The sequence below is a fragment of the Trachemys scripta genome, chromosome 1 (genome assembly GCF_013100865.1).
Source record: "Trachemys scripta elegans isolate TJP31775 chromosome 1, CAS_Tse_1.0, whole genome shotgun sequence".
Classification (NCBI taxonomy): Eukaryota; Metazoa; Chordata; order Testudines; family Emydidae; genus Trachemys; species Trachemys scripta.
This window is the reverse complement of record NC_048298.1, coordinates 95,187,911-95,208,946: the sequence shown is the minus strand read 5'-3', so window position 1 is coordinate 95,208,946 and position 21,036 is coordinate 95,187,911. Positions and strand designations below refer to the sequence as shown.

At 45.0% G+C, this 21,036-nt stretch overlaps 1 protein-coding gene across 1 annotated transcript in view; it reads right to left on the bottom strand.

Annotated features, from left to right (window-relative positions):
* The window catches only part of LOC117870703 (BPI fold-containing family C protein-like), a 25,887-nt gene extending 5,076 nt beyond the window's left edge, over positions 1 to 20,811 (bottom strand). The window contains exons 1-13 of the mRNA XM_034757971.1: positions 19,987 to 20,811; positions 17,008 to 17,135; positions 16,583 to 16,694; positions 14,917 to 15,045; positions 11,448 to 11,603; positions 9,448 to 9,511; positions 8,846 to 8,906; positions 7,773 to 7,864; positions 5,599 to 5,772; positions 4,778 to 4,831; positions 3,451 to 3,621; positions 2,779 to 2,846; positions 1,120 to 1,162 (exon numbers count right to left, since the gene is read on the bottom strand). Of these exons, the coding sequence (XP_034613862.1) occupies positions 1,120 to 1,162; positions 2,779 to 2,846; positions 3,451 to 3,621; positions 4,778 to 4,831; positions 5,599 to 5,772; positions 7,773 to 7,864; positions 8,846 to 8,906; positions 9,448 to 9,511; positions 11,448 to 11,603; positions 14,917 to 15,045; positions 16,583 to 16,694; positions 17,008 to 17,113 (1,230 nt within the window). The 5' untranslated portion in view covers positions 17,114 to 17,135; positions 19,987 to 20,811. The remainder of the gene's footprint in view (positions 1 to 1,119; positions 1,163 to 2,778; positions 2,847 to 3,450; positions 3,622 to 4,777; positions 4,832 to 5,598; positions 5,773 to 7,772; positions 7,865 to 8,845; positions 8,907 to 9,447; positions 9,512 to 11,447; positions 11,604 to 14,916; positions 15,046 to 16,582; positions 16,695 to 17,007; positions 17,136 to 19,986) is intronic.
* Between the last annotated feature and the right edge of the window lie 225 nt (positions 20,812 to 21,036).

Genomic DNA, 21,036 nt, shown 5'->3' with positions numbered 1-21,036 from the left:
CAGGGAGCAGGGGGGGTTGGATGGGTCGGGAGTTCTGGGGGTCCTGTCAGGGGGCGGGGAGTGGTTGGATGGGGCGTGGGAGTCCTGGGGGTCTGTCTGGGGGTGGGGGTGTGGATAAGGGTTGGGGCAGTCAGGGGACAGGTAAGGGGTAGGGTCCTAGGGAGGCAGTTAGGGTGGGGGGATCTCAGGAGGCAGTGGGGCTAGGGTGGGGTTCTCCCCCCTCCTCTTTTTTGGTTGTTGAAATATGGTAACCCTAGGTGAGGGAGGAACGGGGGGTCCATGGGGGCCAGCGCCTGCATGCATCCATTGCAGCATGCAGGAGCCCCCGGAGGGGGCGCGGCTGCTCCCCGCTAGCGGCGCCGCCGCCGCCTTTACAGGGCTGCTGCCCCCCTGCGCTGCGCTGGCTCCTCCATGGCTGGGGCTTGCTGCTGCCGCAAGGGGATGCTCTGGCTCTCTGGTAGGCGGCTGCTGCAGCGGCCCAAGCCCGGCAAAGCCAGTGAGTGGACTCGGGGCGGGGGTTGCCTGGGTGGGGTGGGAAGGGCTTGCAGGGGGACTGTGCACCCTCCAGGGGAGTTCAGGGGGTGGGGGTGGGGAACCTGGTCTGGGGAGCAGCCCCTGGGCATGGCTGGCCCCTGGGCAGGCTGGCCCCTGGGGTCTATAAAGGCTCGTTGGGATTTGCCCCTCAATGAACCGATGTGCGGGGGAGTGGGGGTGGCGCAAGGTGGAAGTTTTGCTTAGGGCGCAAAATATCCTTGCACTGGCCCTGCCTACAACATGCTGCTCCTCCTATTGCTGCATTTCTGATGACTGTTGTACGCTTTGTGGTCATAATTTTAGTGCCTCTCTGATGAAACATGATACATAAAGAAGAGAGATTGGAAAACATCTCATTTTTAGGAGCACTGAAGAGTTGCTGAGAAGTAGTACTGCAATAAATATATATACAGCAGAAAGGATATTGACAGAGTGAGTTCCAGAAAGAGAGAAAAGAACCACCCAAGGATGAAGTCTAAAGATTTAGAAATGCGTGTACGGAAATTCTGCTCCTTACTCTTCAGACTGACATTTTCCCTGAGATTCTTGACTCTTGTTTCCTAGACACTGAAACCATCAACTTACCTCAAAGAACCCAACACTGGAGTCGGCCAGGAAGAGGTGGAATCTGAAAGGAAAGTAGTAAAAGAGGAGTCATTATAAAGGATGAAGGCACATTGTTTTAGTCATGGACAGTCACCCTCAGTGACTTCAGGTCCTATGATATTCCCATGACAAGACACTTCTCTATAGCAAGACATCCTACATGCTGCCTTCCACAGAAAAGAGCAGGAGTGTTTCTGTAGGGCATTGCCTGGAATGTGCACAGAAATGTGGTCTGGGATAAGTTTATCCAGGATTGTGAGTGCACTTCTTCCTCTATGTTTCATTGTGTACGTCTCACTGATACATACATTTAACTGCACCAGGTCAAGCACCAAAGATCCCCTGGCTCTCAGATCCTACTGAGAGAAATGTGCTACAGGAGCTAGGCGGTGAAATTCCACTTGGAGAATGTTACTGATGGTGATGGCTTAGCTGAAAAACGTTCAGAAGTTCAGTTCAGTTTGCAAGCTTTCTGGGGTTCGCCCACTGAAACCTTCCTCCCTGTAAACCATTCTGAGGACTTCCTAACCACACCCTCCTTGTTAGGTTCCTGACACCCCACTACTCTCCTTAGGAACTCCCTCCTGAGAGTCTCTGGAGTTAGGACATCTCTAATTCTTCTTGCCTGTTACTGTTTTTCTAGACAGGACTCATGTGAGCTCGGGTTCCCATCACCCTACTTCATAAACCAATGGGTGCTTGGCACTCAGAGTCTGATCCTGTCAGGTGGGAGGGACAGACCATCATCCATGCTTTTAGACACACGCATTTGAAAATCTGGGTTCTATTTTTTTTAATGAAAACTTAAATTCTATAGGAAATGTCATGACCTCAGATGACAGCTTTCTGACCAGTTGGGAGTCACAATGCCAATGCTTGGAATCACTACTGTAGCATATACATAGACCAGCCCAAATTCTTTCCTGTGTTCTGGCCCCTTTGCCCGGCTCTGGTCGCACAAAAGGGCTGGAAAGCAGCTGGATCAGGCCTCCTCCATGTGGGGGAGCTATCAGTGATGCAGAATCATCATAATAGGCCCCTGTGCCGCCCTCCTATCCAGCCTGACAGATGGGGCATGCCAGGAGTGGGGAAGATGTATGACTGGGGCACAATGTGCACCAGCTATCCCCAGCTGGCAGACAGTCCATGGGAGGCTGTTCACAGCTAGCATACGTTAGAGCAATGCCATGGCTGGTCTAACTTATGCTGGGACTGGTGCAGAATGACCAAGCAAATCAGGGAATCATAATTAGCTTCCCTGATGAGCCCTGCCTTTCTCTGGTGATGAGCTGATCTAAGCACAGGAGAGAATCTGGGTGAAAGATTTTAGACTAACAAATCCAACACAGTTTCCTTTACTAAGCCCTCTATAGAAAAGTACAGAATGAAGCAACAGAAGAAGATTCAGTGATCCTAAAATATGGTTGTCTTTCATCCACAGGATTTGGGCAACGTAGCCAAAAGCATCTCAGGGTCCCTACCCTTGTGAGAAAGAAGTTGAATTGCATTGGCAGTCTTTTCCTCATGCTGGACTAACTGCATAGCTAGGCTGACACAATAAAGTCCTGTTGTGTCTTAATACTGGGATCACTAATGTTGCTTCCTGAATGGCCTCAGGTCAAGCTGTCCTGTGTTTACCTGTTCAGACATAATGAGCCAATCAGCTTCTGTTCAAATATAGTCAGACTGGCACTGGTGTTCGCTATCTGCAGGAGAGAAGAGTCTTGAGTTACTATAGCCATATAGAATGGGATCTTCTTTTAGATTCAGACACAAAAATAGTCTCCTTATATCATTTAAAATGCAATAGTTCCACCTTCTTTGATAAATACTGAAGCTGTCTCATACAGTGCTACTTTCTGCCTGATCTGGGGTTTGTGTACAGTTCAGCCTTGATTATCTCAATGTCACTGGCAATATTTAAAGTATGGACAAGTGAGATTTTCATTAATCAAGGACATTTTCAATGTAATGAAGAGATGTCAGGGGACATGACCCATTGCTGTATAACAGGGAATTCTAGAGAACTAAGCTTCAGATAACTGAGGTAGTAATATAAGTGGGTTTTTATTCCTCTTTTAGAAAACTCACCTCCCAATAGCAATACCTGCCAGATTGTGCCCCCAAACATTTGTGTTCAACCCCTGGCTGAAATTAATGGAATTTGCTTATTTAAGGGCAGAATTTGCCCCTATGTGTTGCAGGTACTGACCTCTAGGACCTTCAAATGCCTTGGTTTCTGACAGTGTGGAAGAACAAACATATTTTAACTCCTAGATGGAATGTAATCCTCCGGTCCATGGTACTTACTATGTTCACTGTAAAGATGGATTGGGTGGTTGAGTCCGGCAGGACAGCAAGCACCTCCATGGTGGCACAGATTTCTAGAGTAAAGGTGTCTGTCTGTAAACTGACCACAGGTGCAGCAGCAGCCCTCAGGTTCAACATTGCGGGCCGTGCCTCTACATAATACTTGGCAATCTGTAGGGTTTCAAGGCAAAGAAGGAGAGTCTGAAAGTAGCTTTTATATAGAACAAATCTGAATAGCGAACTTATCATTCATTAAAATTGTTATTTTGAAAGGGTTCCTGAAAATCAAACTTTAGACAAGGTGTTAACATGATGGTAGATTCCTTATGGCAACAGGAATAGGAATGTCTCCTGTGATGATGACCTGATCATCTTGGCCATATCAGGAATGTGGAGGAAAATCCCCTCCATTACCAGAAGCCCCATTGCCTTCAATAGATGAAGGGAAGCAATTTCCAGAGGAATAAATTCTAGTTTGTGAACATGTCTGAGAAAAAGGAAACATGAATATGGCACTCAAACAAGCCAACAAAGAGGCTGAGGCACCAACGTATCACCATTAGAGTGCATGGTGCTTTGCAGATAAATATGATTATGAGGAACTTGGCTTAGGAGCGTGGCTACTGCATTTATGATGGGAAAAAATCTATGGTCACCCTGGAAATAGACAGGAACATTTAATCCCTAGAGTGCTGAGATTGTTTAGACACATGCTCAGCATTTGGTACTAGTTCTTATATCCATTTTCATTCCCTCAGTTTGTCTCTCCAGCCCAGCAGGAGCCCAAGCTGCCTCCTCACTGCCCTCTCCACTCCTGCTCTGTCCATCTTCCTCACATAAACTAAAGGAGACCCCACCATCTCCCTTGTCCTTCCATAGACCACATGCAAATGTTAGAAGTTGGCACCTTCCTCACACAGGCAGAAAGCCCAATGCTTCCTTCCTGCCTACCTGCCAGCTTTGTTTCCCAACATGCAACCACTTTGCTATTCATTAATAGCTCTTCACCACCATCATCATCCTGAGCTGCTGATGCACACTCTCTCCCACCTGCTGGTCCATCAGAAGCCAGCAGCCAGGTGACCCAAGTCATGCAAATTTGGGCAGGAGAAAGGGGTTCTTAGCAGAGATGTCGTGGGGCCAGTTAGGACTCACTCGGGGCAAGAGTCGTGACCTGGACCTGCCTCCCAGCCACTGGGCATCTTCCCCTTCTCCAACACAGTCATGCACAGTGGCTCCACCAAACCATTGGAGATTAATCATTACTCAGATGACTGGGACTAGCTATGGTGGTTTCTTAAGGGTTCGCAGAATTAAAGATACCCACCTCAGGAATGATGCTGCCAAATGTCTCCGTCGTTACATTAAAATAACTGGAAAGCTGCAAAACAAATGAAAGAAATTATTCCATCCTGTGTGAGCTTCATGTCTAGGTTTTCTTTAAATCTGCTATTTATTGCCATTTTATTGACCCAGTGCCTTTGAACCTTGGAAAATTCCTAGGGGGAGTCCTAGAGCCCTAAGTCAAATTCTCACTAACGTGCCCAAAAGAAAAAAACCCGCATATTGGAGAAACAAAGATTAAAACCTTCTGCAGAAATACAGGTGCAATATTCTGCTCACATTTGGGCCCGTAGCCGCCTGTTGCTGGGATATACAGAATCCACTGGAGACAGGTCTCAAAGCTCTGCTCGGCTTCCCAGGTACAGGCAAAACTGCTATGCTTTTGACATCTGCTGAGCCCACAGGTAGAGCCAGTTCAGTTCCAGGCATCCCTCCTAGTACTTTGAGTCAGAACAGGCTCCTCAGAAAGCTGCCAGTAAGGCAGCAGAGTCCCCAGAAATGAATTTCCTTGTCCTTTTCAGAGGCGCATATGGTTCAGATCTGTTACATGTCACTTTTGAAGGTAAATTGTGCCTATTTTGTACCTTGTTCAGTTGTACCTTTGAATTTGGCCTGACAAATCTAGATACTACATAATGGCAAAATAAAGAATTAGTATTAGAGACCATGATCACACTCTGATAACTGCATGGCTTGGTTAACACTGAGCCTGTAATTGCACTGCAAATGAGTTTGTAAAATCCCCTTCTCTGAAGGACCATACCTGGAACATTTTTAATCCCTTCATCTGCAAGTGCCACTCACCTCTTCTACGATGGTGATGTTGAAGGCCCCTGCTGTGTAATAAGCCAGCGAGGCAGACCTAAAGAAATACTCAGAGATGCCAAAGTAAAGCATAGAATCACTTTTGTCTGGGAGAATGAAGGGAGCTGGTACAAAGGCAAGGTCAGTCCAATTTCCAACTGGATAGATTGCGCCCTGAAAAATATTATTGTCATTTGTAAAATCAGAGCCTGTCAAAAACTCTGAATGCATTTACAATGGTGGATCTTACAGGGCCCTCCACGGAGAATGCTCTTGGCCCGTTTTTCAAAGATGCCGAGCATCCACTGAAGACACCAGAGGCTACTCAAGGGTCAGCACTCTAGAAAATGAGGCAACTTATTTCTGTGCCTAAATATTGACTTTAGGCCCTGTAGTGGGGTGAGCCAGTGCTTGTGGCTCCAGCCCCGCGTGGGAGTTTCCGAGGCTCGGGGCTTCTGGCTCACGGCGTGTAGACTTGCCATGGGCTGGATGAAAGGAAGCAGTGGCCCAGATCCAGCCCACAGGTTCCCCAGCCCTGCTCTAAGGGTTTGTCCACAAGGATACTTAATGAGTGGCAAGCTGGAGTCTAGATCTACAAGCATGCTAGCCTATCATGCACTAATTGGCTGTGTGGGCCCTACTATCATGCACTACAAAATTCTCTAGTGCTCCTCCTAGTGACCTACTAGGTCAAAGCTGCCTGAGCTTAAACCATACAGGGCTTTACAGATCAAAATCAACACCTTGAAATGCACCGAGAAACAAATTGGTAGCCAGTGCAGGCCAAGGAGCACAGGTGATGTAGAAAGAAAAAGAAATATAGGAAAAGCCAAATATACTTGGAGTAACTATTGCATGAACTATAACATTACCAGGAGAGAAACAGTAAAGGTTTAAACTCTGAAGTGCTGAATATTTCTGAAACTAGAATATTTTAAAGAACCCCCCCCCCATGTATGTTTTTACAAAACAAAACAAAATTTAAAATTATTTTTTTAATAGTGAAAATACTCAGGATATTAAAAATCCAAACTATGTATCCACGTAGTAAAACTAGATTGTTTTTACACTTCACATAGCATGAAAAGAAAATCTTACTACTCAGCATCACACCTAAGCAAGATGCATCATCCCTCATGTTTCCCTTAGTTGAAGGAATCTCTCAGGGTCTGGAGTCTTAGGCTTTGTCTACACTGGCACTTTGTCAGCAAAACTTTGTCGTTCAGGGGTGTTAAATAAAACACCCCCCAGAACAACAAAAGTTTTACCGATGAAAAGCGCCAGTGTGAACAGCGCGTTGCTGGCAGTAGCGCTCTCCTGCCAACCAAGCTGCTGCCGCTCGTGGGGGGTGGAAGTTTTTTGTCGCCAGGAGAGCTCTCTCCTGCCGACAAACAGCAGCTACACTGTGTGCCTTTTAGCGGCATGGCTGTAGCGGCACAGCCGTGTCACTAAAAGCGTTGTAGTGTTGCCATAGCCTCAGCAGTACTCTTCAGACTTGGCTTGCTCTTGTTCAAGAGCTCTCTCTGTCTACTTCCTGGATTTGTTGCTTAATCATTGCTCCTAAAATATACACTCTCTCTTCCTCTCTCGTTCCCGGGTTCTGATCTTCTAATTCATACAACTCCCATTGAAATCAATGGACAGGATAATCAGTCCTGAAATCTTACTTCCCTCTCTTCTCCTAGGGTGGGTTACATGCTGTGTTTTCCCTCTTTTCCTTTCTCTCTTTTTCCTTTTAACCTGCTCAGTCTTCTTTTACTGCTCTCTACTTGCTATGGGAAACTGACCAACAGAATCAAAATGACCCTGTTCTGTTAATTTATTTAACAATCATGTCATGTTTCTACAACAGAATTGTTGGAAAAAACAAACTAAATGAGACATTGCTTTGGAGTCTCTCATCAGATTCAGATCATATGTTGAAACATAACCAACCATCTGTTGTCTCCTGTCTTGGATTGTAATCTCCTTGGGGCAGGGACTGTCTTTTTGTTCTGTTTTTGTACAGCACCTAGTGCAACGGGGTATTGGGCCATGACTGGGGCTCCTAGGTGCTATGGTCATACATATAAACAATAATAATAATAATAATAAATAACCATGCCAATCTAACAAAGGATAAGAAGTCTATCAAAAGAGCACAGTTCCAGACAACTAGCATTAAAGACAATTACCTTTAAGTCCAGATCAATGTATGATTGGAAGACTCCTGGAGAGTTAACTAGGGAGTAGTCTATTTGGGCAAAGGCATCGATCTGGGTTGGGACTGTAAAGGCAGTAGACAAAACAAAACCAAAACAGTTATTAAGTATAACACAGCCAGTAATGTTTAATTAAGAGTGAATGCATTTCTTGGACGAGAAAATGCTCAAAACAAGGAGGGAGGAAAAAATCAAAACAAACGTTTGTGGTTAAGAATCCAAGGTGTTCCCTTAAGAAATCCCCCTGACCAACAATGATTCAGACCCAACTCTCCTCTTGTCCCACCCAACAGTTAGTTGACCACTTTCCCCAAGTTCTGCTTTTGTGGGAAACTCTTCAGAACTGAAGGAGGCATTGGCATTTCTTGACACTGTCAACCACTTCTGAGCACATCCTAGGAGTCTGTAACTTCCAGTTGATTTCAATTGAAGTTCTGTGCTTACAGAGAGGGAAGAATGGACCCTTCAAATATTGTGGCAAGGAACGGGCAAGTACTACGCCTTTTGGAAACCTGTCTTCCTGAACACAGATGGGCCTCCAAGGATTCCCAAGGGAAGGGCGAGCTAGCAAGTGGAAAGCATTTAGGATGTTGTTTTATAAATGATCTGTTACATAAAAGAGTAATGCGCAGGGTGTCTCTGTGTGTGTTTTATGCTTCACAACTGCCATGTGCCTCCTGAGAGGATAAACTATAACCAAGCAGGCTCACGCCATTTGATGGAGTTCTGGGAGAGGATGCGTTTAAACTATTGAGGTATCTTGGAGCATCAGTGCTGGTTCTGGGTGTCTAAGAGGCTCCATTGCCAGTAGCAGGCTGAGAGTCAGTGCCCAAGAAATGTGCCAGAGAAGCCCAGGGAGAAAACAGTGCTGCAGATTGCTGAGACCCAAGGAAGTTTAAACCAACCAGGGACCCATCACAGCCGTCTGATGGGCACCCAGGAGTGGGAGCTCAACCGAGATCTGTGACAGTAGCTGACAAGAAAACAACAAAATCTGAACAGCATAAGATGAGAATTGTAAAGAAAAGGCAGCGTCAGAGACTCACCCTGAAGCATTCTGAGCTGTGCATCAATCTGCTGGATCCCTTGTCTGATGTTTGGACATGACTGTATAAAAATTCAGAGAAGTTACATACTGGCTAGTATATATTGTATCCTTCCCTCTCTAGTGGATGAAAGTCAGATCTGCTCATGTAACTGTGATTATCTCACTCTCTAGTGGCAGGTCTGCAAATTCCTATTTTATTCCTCATGAGGTACATATGCAGTTTAACTGACAACCATGATGTACATAGCCACAGATGTGTTGAGTATGAGGAGCATGAATGTAAAAAATAACTGAGCGTCACAGAAACTCCATGAGCTAAGTTGCTGGCACTGCTACAGCCCCTTTGTGCAAGTCAGCCAGAGGGAGAATCTGACCCTATGGTGTTTATGCTTATTGCCATGACCAGGAATTGCAGAGCTTATTTAGAAGTTGGTGCCTGCAAACGGATGCTGATGAACGTGCTGGTCAGTGTAGAATCAGGTTGTATTTTTTCTAGTTGTCAGGTAATTCCTTAATCAAGTTCAAGACTGTTGCCTCTGAGATGATGCAGGTCCATGTATTCCTTAAGTTTCTCCCTTTAAACAATTTATAAAGACTTACATGTGTATCCAAGCTCCTTTGAATGGGCTTCTCCAGGTATTTAGTAAAGAATTTATAGAGCCAGCTGGAGAAAAGAAAAAGAAGAGAAAGGCCATTGCTTCATTTAGTTGAACACTATAGTTACTGTGTGTCATACATCCTAATATACTTATAGGTGTAAACTGGACCTCTGTGAAATCTAATATCCTAGCAGACAACTAATCTAATAAGTGTTGTACTCATTTATTTGTAGGCCCCAGTATCACAACATAACCTGTAGGAGGATAAAAGCCCAGTGTATATTGGACCTGTCTGTAATCTGAAAACTGCCAAAAGGCCACCTTTTGAATGGAGATCATTTCAGTGCTATGAACACTAAGATCTACGGAAATAAAAAGCACCATCAAGATTAGGAGTAATTAGGTTGGGCAGCTGCATGAAGGCCTGCTCATCAGCCTCAGCTAGGGGCACCAGCCCCCCGCCCCCGCTCTTCAGTTAAGTGCCGGCCCCGCCTCCTCCCCTAGGCCACGCCCCTTGCCTGGTCAAAGGCCAGAAGCTGAAGGTTGGCTGTGAGGTGCAGCTGCTGCTCTGGCTGGTGCCATAGTGTGTGCAGCCGTGGCACTCCTGTCTCCTCTTCCTGCTCGGAGCCCCGGGGCTGCGGCTGATCCTCAGCTCCCCACTGCCCTTCGACTGCTCACAGCCCGTAAGAGCTGCCCGGGCAGGGGGACCTGCTCTGGGGCTGATAGAGCCATCAGGGAGCAGCAACTGTATGTGGCAGAGCCCAGGAGCCTGGGCTGGAGCTGGTCAATCCGGGCTAGTGCAGGGAGCCCCGGACCCTCCACCAGCCCTGGGTGGCACACCCTTATGAGAAGGGTCATGGACCAGGGCTGCTCTAGGGCACCTTGGTCTCCAGCCTGGGCTTACTTCTGCACTGCTGCTGGCAGCAGGTGCTGCCTTCAGAGCTGGGTAGTCGGAAAGCAGCGGCTGCTCGCCGAGAGCCCAGCTCTGAAGGCAGTGGGACCATCAGCAGAAGTGGAGGAGTATCTGGGTAATGTATGACCTTTGAGCTGGGAGGAGTGGGTATGGCGGGGGGGGAGGCGAAGGCAAATTTTGCGGTGGCTATAGTCCCCACAAGGCCCCCCCCCAGTACCACCTCTGGGCTCTGCTATAGGACAGGCCTTCTCATTCTCACCTATGGTTGAGGATTAGAATATTATCTAGAAAGCAATGAATATTAATGTTGAAATAGCAGGTGGAACAGCTCATTCATCCATGCTTTCTCCATCACTGTCTAAAAAGGGCTCCAGCACAAACCACATGTCTGAAGCTGTACCACTAGTGTATGCTCCCTTCTGAATGATATATTTATTTTAATTCTCAGGGTGAACTTCAATCAAAATTTGGGCTACGTTTTCAAAGGGGCCTCAAGTTGGCCTCCAATTGTACAAGAAACCCATGCATACAATTTTTGCTGTGTTATCACCAACAGACACTAGTGATAAACTTCACAAGCACTAAATTCATTTACACTCAATTTGTTTGTGCAAATTACAGTTTGTGTACTTAAATCCTATCTTTTTTGTGTACACATTTTGTACTCGCAAAATGAAATCATGTTCTGAAAATCTGGCCCAAGAAGACTAATTTTCAAACTTGGGGACCTGGATTAGGGACTGCATTCTGGATTTTGGTGTCCACATTACCACACAGACTCCTAAAAATGTATCTGGGTGACTAATTTTGACAAGTGGGCCTTGCACCACTGACTCTGTTACTTTCCACTAGAGCAGTGGTTCTCAAAATTTTGTACTGGTGACCCCTTTCACATAGCAAGGCTCTGAGTGCAACCCCCCCTTATAAATTAAAAGCTCTTTTTAATATATTTAACACCATTATAAATGCTGCAGGCAAAGCAGGGTTTGGGGTGGAGGCTGACAGCTCACGACCCCCCATGTAATAACCTCCCAACTCCCAGTTTGAGAATCCCTGCACTAGAGTGTATAAAATTTCTTGCAACATACCTGATTGTTCCATTCAGCTTGACTTCCACACCCCTAATACTCATCTGGCAGCTATCCAGTGACATTGATGGGTGACCTGTGCTATCTTGTGACATGGTAAAGACTGCTGTAATAAATACTCCTGAAATGGACACTGTACCACTTCCGCTGTCTTTGCTGCACAGACAAAAACAAACTCAGTTGAAAAATCTACTTACAGGGAACATCCAAGAATCTAATGGAACAAAGTGACTCTGTTTCTTTCACTGAGGAGGAAATGAGATTGTTTTGCCCGTCTCTAATGATTAAAGTAGATTGTAGAGGTAGTTCCTGTAAAGAATCAGGTTCCACACACTAATCTTGAAAGTGTGAATGCTGGAATGATGTTGGATTTGTCAAGGTTGCCTAATGTCATAAATTCACAGAGACTGTCTGATCCATGCCAAATTGTGAATCTCCCATGATCTTTGTGATCTGTAATAACACTGACACAAGAGCCGTGGAACTACAATAGAAAGAGCTACTTAGGTTCTAGAGTGAATGTGATTATGATTTCCCCATAGAATGCAGTAAATTTTCCTTAGCCTGGAGTCCAAACTGGTGTCATTCTACACACTAGGACCATTAACTGAAGGGAACTGAAAGCTGAGCAACAAAAATGGACTGGAAGGACTGGCCTAGGAGGAACGAGTACAGGATCTGAAAATGTAGAGATCAGAAAAATGATGACCAAGAAGGATATGATAAATGTCTATATTAAGTATTTGTTATTATTTATTCAACGCAATATGTATGCATGGCACTTTATAGACAAGTAAAAATGAAATGACAATCTTTGCCCTTACAATCTAAATATTTCAAGAATGTAAATAGCATGGGAGAAGAATTGTACATGGTGGCCCACAGTGGTATGAATAGGAATAAAGGGATGAAATTTAGCAAAGGAAATTTAGGCTGAATATTAGGGAAAAATATCTTAACTGTGAGGTCTACTAGGCCGTGGAATAGTCTCACAATGGGATCAGTGGATGCCCTGTTACATGAGTGATTTCAAATTGATGAATACACTGCAGGGAAGAGTTCTTCACTGGCTGGAGAAAGGGACGAGATATGACCTAACACACGTTTTCCCTGTTTAATTGTGATGATTCCATAACTAATTGTTTGGAGGCTGTGGATATACTCTGTATGTAACATGCCCTGTAACATTTTCTAACAAGGCACCGTTTTACAGTGCAGCTAGACTGCAATGACAGAGCAATTCCAGAGTAGCTAGGCTTTTTGATGATTTTAATTGCCACTAAGTCATGTCACTAGAAAGTTCACTACATGACGGGAGGATAATAACAGTGTAAATACCATCGGCTCAGTCATAAGCACTCCTGTGTGCTCGTGCAAGATAGTAAGGGACTAAGGGACGGGAATATAGGAGCTTTACTTTCCTGTATGGGCTATCCATATCTCTGGAGCCCATGCCAGGATGAGAACAACATCCAGCAAGCTGCTACCTGCCCCCCTGCCATCCACAGAGCCCAGAGGGAAATAAGCTAAGCCAGCAAAAAAGGCTGATGCAATTCCCTCCCTCATGGAACAAGGGGGAAGCACCAAATGGTGATTCTCAAGTGTCACAAACTGGTTTATAGTCTGTTCCTGGGGCAACATAGTGATGTGGTGCTTCTTAGTGGGGCTGGATTGTAAAGTTACAATCTAGTTCCATGTAATTAATATACCTGGATTCTAATAATTGTATGTAGGGGTGTATATTTTAAGAAGAAAACCAAAGGTGTAATACTGTCTAAATCAGGTATCTGACCTTCCAATTACAATGTAAATACAGTGGGTGAGATCCTCACCTTAGCTCCAGCTCTTTTTGCTGGGTAAAAGGGCCAGAGCAGTAAAGAGGCCCTAAAAGCCCCATAGCTAGCTCCTGCAGCCACTGTGGAAGACAGCCATGAAGCTGTCCTTTTAACACCACCTTGCAAGCCATGGTGAAGGGGGCATGCTTTGGTTGGGAGGGGTTTGTTGAGGACAGGACTGCTGCATGCAGCACTTTGGAGATTCCAGTCAGCACTGTGATATATTCATCTGAAAATATAATATAAGTTATGGCAACACACCCAGGGGTTGCCACAATTTAGTAATTTACACAGTGTAACTTGGAGAGACAATGTGGGAGGTAATAATTTTTTATTGGATCAACTTCTGTTGATGAGACAGACAAGCTTTCAAGCTTACACAGAGCTCTTCTTCAGGCCTGGGAAACACACTCAGCATGTCACAGCTAAATACAACATGGAACAGATTGTTCAGCATAAGTACATAACACATATTTCAAGGGACCATTCAAGGGGAAGTGGCCCATTAATACCCCTCCAGATACAGGGAGGAAATGAAGCTGGGGGGAGGGAGGTTGATCAATGGGTTACAGATTGTAATAAACCATAAATCCAGTGTCTCTGTTCAGACCATGATTTTCACTGTCTAGCAAAGTCATGAATTTAAGCTCCCAGGCTTATCTTTTGAATAAGGTAAGTGTTGTGCAAGGACTGATAGGTCAGATATAGAGTGACTGCTTTGTGAAAAGTGTTCACCCACTGTGTTAGTTAGTCAACAATAACTTACACAGTCCTGGGGGCCTCTCCAGAGAAGCCCAGGAGTGGGAGGATGTAAAGATGGCTTAAAGCCACCATAGTCTGCACTTCCCCTAGGCTGTGAATTCCATCCTGTGCCTCTTGGGGTATATCTACACTGCAGCTGGAGGTGTAATTTGGGTAGACGTATGCTAAGATAGCCATATAGTCGCAGCTGCATGTGCTGCAGGACAGGCTAGCCATCCTCAGTACATACCTAGGGTCTCAGATGGGATTGTACTCAGGGCTGCTATCCCATCCCACCTTCCATGCAGCTGCCGCTATGCAGCTATTTTTAGCACACTAGTTTGATCAGGGTTAGTGCAGGTATGTCTACTCAAACTGGAAATTACACCTGTGTGTAGCTGTACCATGGGAGGCGTAGCACAGAAGCTCACACACTGTAACTGTCCTTTAATTACAGTGCCCTTATTATTATAGACATGTGTCTGACGAACCACGAAAGCTTAGGCTCCAATACATCTGTTAGTCTATAAGGTGCCACAGGACTCTCTGTTATTATTATAGAGTGCAACCCACTGTACAATAAACTTCCTAAACACTGAGTTAGCTAGCGGTCTGGACAATGCTGGCACGCTAATAGATCTTTGATCTTTTACTTGCCACTGGCACATCATTAGCGGTGGGATCTCAATTAACATCACAGTGTTACTTGGAAGGGAATGTCTCACACTGGAGAGCTCTATTAGACTGAACGGCGTTTGGTAACAAATGGATGTTGTTAACTGATAAAAAGTACCTGACCTTGGAAAAAGTGAGATTGGTAACTAAACTTTGTAATTTCCATTTTAATTTTTCTTCCACAAGAAAATACTTGGGATACACAGTTCTATACTTACAACAACCAGGTCCTGATGCTCCAGTTCACACTGAGGGTTGCGTAAGCACGTTGAGTTGATAGTTTAATCCCAATCCCAGGTATGAGGGATACGGAAGCATCTGGGAATTCAATGGTGTTAATTCTTACCCTATAAAATCGGAAATAAGGATATTAGTTTGTGAGAATCTGAATCAAAGTTTAAACTTGATTCAGGGCCAAACTCTGCTTCTGAGAGAGAGAAATTCTCAGAAGACAGAGCCTTACCCCATGGCAGAAATGTCCCGCTCCAGCACTGGACTGAACTCTACCCCTCTTTCTATTCTGAATAAGATGAATGCCATGAATGTCCCAGTCATTAGAGGTTTTTAATAACAGGCCAAACAAACATCTGTCAGGGATGGTCTAGGTTTACTTGGCCCTGGCTCACCATGGAGGACTGGACTGGATGACCTCTTGAGGTTCCTTCCAGCCCTACGTTTCTATGATTCTATGAATGTGTCTCATCTCTTAGAATCAAGATTCTGAGGTGAATATTTGAAATTATTAATATCCAATTCACTTTATGTGACTATTCTTGCAACATCTATTCGCAAATTGCTGTGTTGGAGAACATCCCTGCCAGTCAGCTTATTCACTTGACTAGTCCTGGGAAGCAAACACAAAAGATCATTGTTGAAGCGTATTCATTTAAAATGTTTGAATGAATGTTCACTAATAACATTTGCAATATTCACCCAGCTCCATCTATTACTAATTTCTAGAGACATCCGGTCCCTGCTTGCTGTTTTTCTGGAGATTGTATGGGCCAAATTTTCAAAGGGTGATGTCCCATTTGTATTTGCCAGTGTGTTTTCATATACAGTTAGCTCAAGTGTGCATGCAAATTAGGTAAAGGTTTATGTGAACAACCAGCTGGATGTCTGTCTAACCTTTGTGCGTCCATGTCTGTGATTTGTGCGTGCATTCAAAGTAAACTGAGCAATCAAAGGCAGACTAACAGTTACATACATATATTTGCTTGAGACCCTCTGCCCTCCCCTTTGAAAGTTTGGTCCTGTACATTTTTAATTTTGTGTTTTTCATTACTCCAAATAATCTATAATTTCTGTATTACTTGTGTTCAGTGTTTGAGACTCAGTTTGCCTTCTGCATTTGAGATCTTTGAACCTGGTCAGTGACATACCTGCTGGCCCTTAGACTCATACTTCAGGTACAGTGTGACCTATTCATCTGAAAATATGGGCGTTTCCTGCAAAGATTCCTACCAATAAGTAGAATACGTTTACCTTTTTCTTTCTTTCTTATAACTGTGTTAGACTGATTTGCAGTATCTATATCTTAGGTGTCAATCAGCTATTAGGACATTTACCCAAGTCATGCTGGTAGCACAATACTTTTAATTTACTCTCACAGCTATATTATGAATCAGTAGCAAGTACCCCAGAGTAATCCAAAGTGCATTGTGGTCACTGGTAAGCTTTCTTTGACTTCAGTAGGATTTGCCTCCGGCCTCAAATCATAAATGTGTGCATTGCCCTTTAAATTATAATCAATGTATGACATGGTGTTATCGCCATGACAACACATAAGCACAGTACCTTAGAAAGCATGCAGGGTGCTGACATTACATTGCAAAGAGCTATTTCGTGCAATTGTTTTTAAATACCCTTTCCTAGTTCGCTCACCCTGAAATTGTGTAGTCCACATCGCCAACTCCAGATTTCTCCTGGCCACTCCAATCTGGGAAGCTTTCTTCTTTTATTCTTTGCTTCAGGATCTCCAGCCCGATCCTCTTGCCTGCAAGGGTACAGAGACCTCTTCAGCTGCTCTAACATAGTTGGAAAGTTTACACAATGTAGTCCAAGTTTAGGGGATTTCTAATGCTGCCCCCTTCCCTCCATATTTGGGAGTTGCTCTTTTACTGGCCCTGCCATATCTATGGAACCTTCTTCTCCCTCCCACCAAGCCATTCCCTCCTTACATTCAATCTTTAAACCTTCCTTTTCTCTATAGCGGTGAGCAACTCATTCTCAGGATGTTCTTACACTTTTGCACTAAGGGCTCAATATAATAATAAAACCTATTGCAAGGTAACTATTGGAAGTATTACCATAGTCCAGTCCTTTCTGTGTGATCCTCACTTTGAGCCCAGGGTTAGCATCAAGCTGCTGGATGAGCAAATGTAACAAGAGGAAAAAATACCAAAACTTCAGCATCGTTTCCTGTTTTCACAGCGACCTGTTGACAATATTTATAATTAAACAATGAAGATTCATGCAAAAAAGCCTCTTGCCTTACTAATGGCCTGAGGAGCAATTGCTCCCTTACTGTGGATTGGATACGAGTGGGCAGTGAGGATCTGGGGTCTCAGCCAGTGACTTTTCAGCATGCAGAAGAGCTTCGCTGATGCTGTTCTGCTGAGCCTACAAAGGCGCATAAACAGGCTAAGATCCATGGGCTCGGTATTCCTGCAGATATTAACCTTCTGTGAGAAATGGTGGATCTGCTACTCTGGTCTATTCTGCCACCAGCCCCACCCTCAAGAGCGATGATGTGGCAGAGCAGGAACTACCAATGAGATGCAGATCTGTCCTCCCGTTGGGCACCTTGTAACATCTACAGTGGAGGATGTGGAGCCACGGCCTGTACATAGATCATCACTGAAATGCAGTGGCGGGTGGCAGCAACACACAGCTCACTGAACTGTAGAGTGGAGAAGACGTTTTGGATGAGCACACCTGGGCAAACGCTTATTCTTAAAGAAAGTGCCATTGGGTCTGTTTTCAGTGCATGGGGTGGTCTAGGCAGTGAAGAGTCTGTGCAGGGTGACTCAGCACCCCCGTATCAGGGCATAGCGGTCTGTAGCGGCTCTGCACAGCTCACCACTGTTGTGAGTGAGTGCAGCCAACCATATTCTTTGGGCTTCTGTGATTGGAATATTGGAAGTGGAATACATTTAGGGCAAGGCTGAATGTCAGGAAAGCTTTGCTGACAGCAAGATCTAGTAAACTGTGGAGTGGAGTGGTGGAAGCCCTGTCACTGCGGGCTTTATAGAAAGCGTATGGAAGGGAACAATCCCACAAGGAAGTGAACCGTATGAGCTAATGCAGGGGTTTTCTAACTGTGGTCTGTGGTCCACTGCATGGAGGGCTGACTGGTCACATCATGCTGGTTCTCCTTTCTCCTAGTGGCTATATTGCATTACTAGCAGCTAACCCGGGGTGGGCAAACTTTTTGGCCTGAGGGCCACTTTGGGGAATAGAAATTGTATGGCGGGCCACGAATGCTCACAAAATTGAGGTTGGGGTGCAGGAGGGGGTGCGGGCTCTGGGGTGGGGTTGGGGATGAGAGATTTGGGGTGCAGGAGGGTGCTCCAGGCAGGGATTGAGGGGTTTGGAGAGCGGGAGGGGGATCAGGGCTCAGGCAGGGGGTTGGGGCATGGGGAGAGGCTCAGGGCTCCGAGCAGCACTTACCTTAAGCGGCTCCCGGAAGCAGTGGCATGTCCCTTCTCTGGAGGCGCGGCCAGGTGGCTCTGCATGCTGCCCCATCCGCAGGCACCGGCCCTGCAGCTCCCATTGGAGCGCCGGAGGGGGCCATTGGAGCATGTAGGAGCTGGAGCGGGGCCATGCTGCAGCTTCCAGGAGCCGTGTGGTGTGGCCCCTGACCCTGCGCCCTGGCCGAAGCGGGGCCAAGCCACGTGGAGTGCTGGAGCAGGGCAGAGTCGCTGGTGCGGCTCGTGGGCTGCATCCGGCCCATGGGCCACAGTTTGCCCACCCCTGAGCTAACTATATACATTAAGTGCTTGTCTAGTTTTACTTTTCCATGTAAGCAATTCCTGTAGTGACCATAGGGATAGTATGCAGAGGCAGTTGTGAATAGGAGGGGAGGCAGGCTGCAGGACAATCTTTGTGTGATGATGGCAGTCCACACTGGAAAAAAAGTTTGTGAATCCCTGATATAATGGGTCTTTCCTATTTCTAACTCAGTGGTTCTCAAACTTTTTGTACTGGTGACCCCTTTCACACAGCAAGCCTCTGAGTGTGAACCCCGTATAAATTAAAAACACGTTTTATATTTAACACAATTTTAAGGTGGTATTTGTATTTTGTTAATATCACTTTTCACAGCAGACTTTCTAGCTAGCTGGGAGGCATGTACTCGTGACCCCCTTGTGCCCCCCACTACCCCCCAGTTTGAGAACCCCTGCTAACTCCTAGGGATCCTTTGATTCCTGGACTCATTTCACTCATAATCAGGGTTTAAACAGTCCAAAATGTAAAATTACTAGGTAGAATTAGTCCAAATTGGTTGGGAAAGAGAGTGTTCAGTCTTTAACCTGCTCCACAGAACAATTTTGTCCTTTTAGGAAAATTTGTCACATTTTCTTTAGCTGAACATACATGAATGAGTAAAACAAAAACAAACAAACAAATAACCTCTCCCCTCCACCTCCCAAGAGTCTTAAGAATATAGAGAAGAAAACACTTGTCATTTCTTTCCATTTTAAAATGTACCTACCCCTATAGCCCTAGGGACTTTTATATAGTAATTTAAAATCCAAAACTTAAAGACATGCCTTACCATAGCTAAACTCTGCCAACAAAATAATGCTGCAGAGTAAGACCCATCACACTCAACTGAACAAAGCATTCCTCGGCTCACCTCGTCCTCAGAAGCCAAAGAGAGGAGCCTTGCAGTGTGCTCTGGAGATCAGCAAGATCAGGATGTGACAGAACAAATGGGATAGTGAATTCCAGAGTTGAGGACTCCGTATAGAAAATCCGCTGCAGCCAGGCCTGTCTCTTTTAAAGCAGGGAGTCTGGTGCTTAGTTCAAAGACCTCCACTGATTGCAGCAGCAGATGTCTCTCATGTAACCAGGACCCAAACCATTTAGGAGTTTATAGGTCAAAACTAACACCTTAAACTCTACTCCAAAATCAAGCTGGGTAAAAATCCCAAGATTTCAAAAAAAATTTTGTTCCACATTGTGGGGAAAAAACCCAAGGTCTTTTAACCTTTTATATTAAAAAAGATACTGAAAGCAACCCATCCCAAAATAGCCAATAGCTTGGTGATTTGGGTACTCACCTGGGATGTAGGAGACTTAGGTTCATATGCTGCCTGCTTGGGAGCTCTCTCAATCTCTCCTCTTGGAGCTGTTCCACTTTGTATAAATGTCAATTGGCAGTGATCTGGAACTGGGTCTCTCTTATCCTAGGGGAGTGCCTTGACCTCCAGGCTATATAGTCTTTCTCTCATTATCAAGGGGGCTCGGATAATTGCTTCTAGTTGCTTCCCCCAACTAACCAACATTACCTGTCCTATCAGCACTGAAACTCAGCCAGCAAGCGCTCCTCTAACCCCCAATCTCTATCGGATATGGGGCAATTTGCTTCACTGCACCAGCTGGGTTAGCAGATAAAAAGAGAATTGTAAGAGCTGGGTGTTTTTTTCCTGACTGACATATACTTTAACTATAGCTATATAATATGCAAGTTACATGTTGACTCCAGTGAGTCTCACACATAATTACTCTGATACTTGTTTCTCCAGTAACTGAGTATGATGAACAAAACAGCTCCCACATTTACATAAACCACTCCTGTAATTCTTTTTCTTTCTCTGAAGTACAGTTTTCAAACACCTTCAGTTCCTTAAAAGGAAGAGAAAAGGCTTCTTTGTTTCCATCCATGTAGATTTCCAAGCTTTACAAGTTATTGTATGGACCAGCCTGCAGATATCTCAGCCTAGGCTCTCCTGTTTGATGTTTTATGGCTTCTTCGTGGACTAATTCCCTAAAAAGTTTAGATAAACCTTCCAGGAAAGGTTTCCATTTAAACAAGCTTGTGCACTGACAAAGACAGACCGAACTCCAACACAGCGTTACCATTGTCTTCTACAAGTGTTACAGTACAACACAAAGACTCAGAAGTAGCCAAATACTTGTTAATAGATTACAATGCGACTAGCCTTTAAAACTGCCTCTACAGAAAACTCCTTGAAGTCTATCAGCCAAAGTCTTCATTTGCAGTCTAGGGTGTAATCAGAAGACTCCAGACTGAAAAACTGTCTTCTTCTATTATGAACCACCAAAGAGAGCTGCTCCTGCCTGTACCCCAAATTCAGACAAGGAATCAC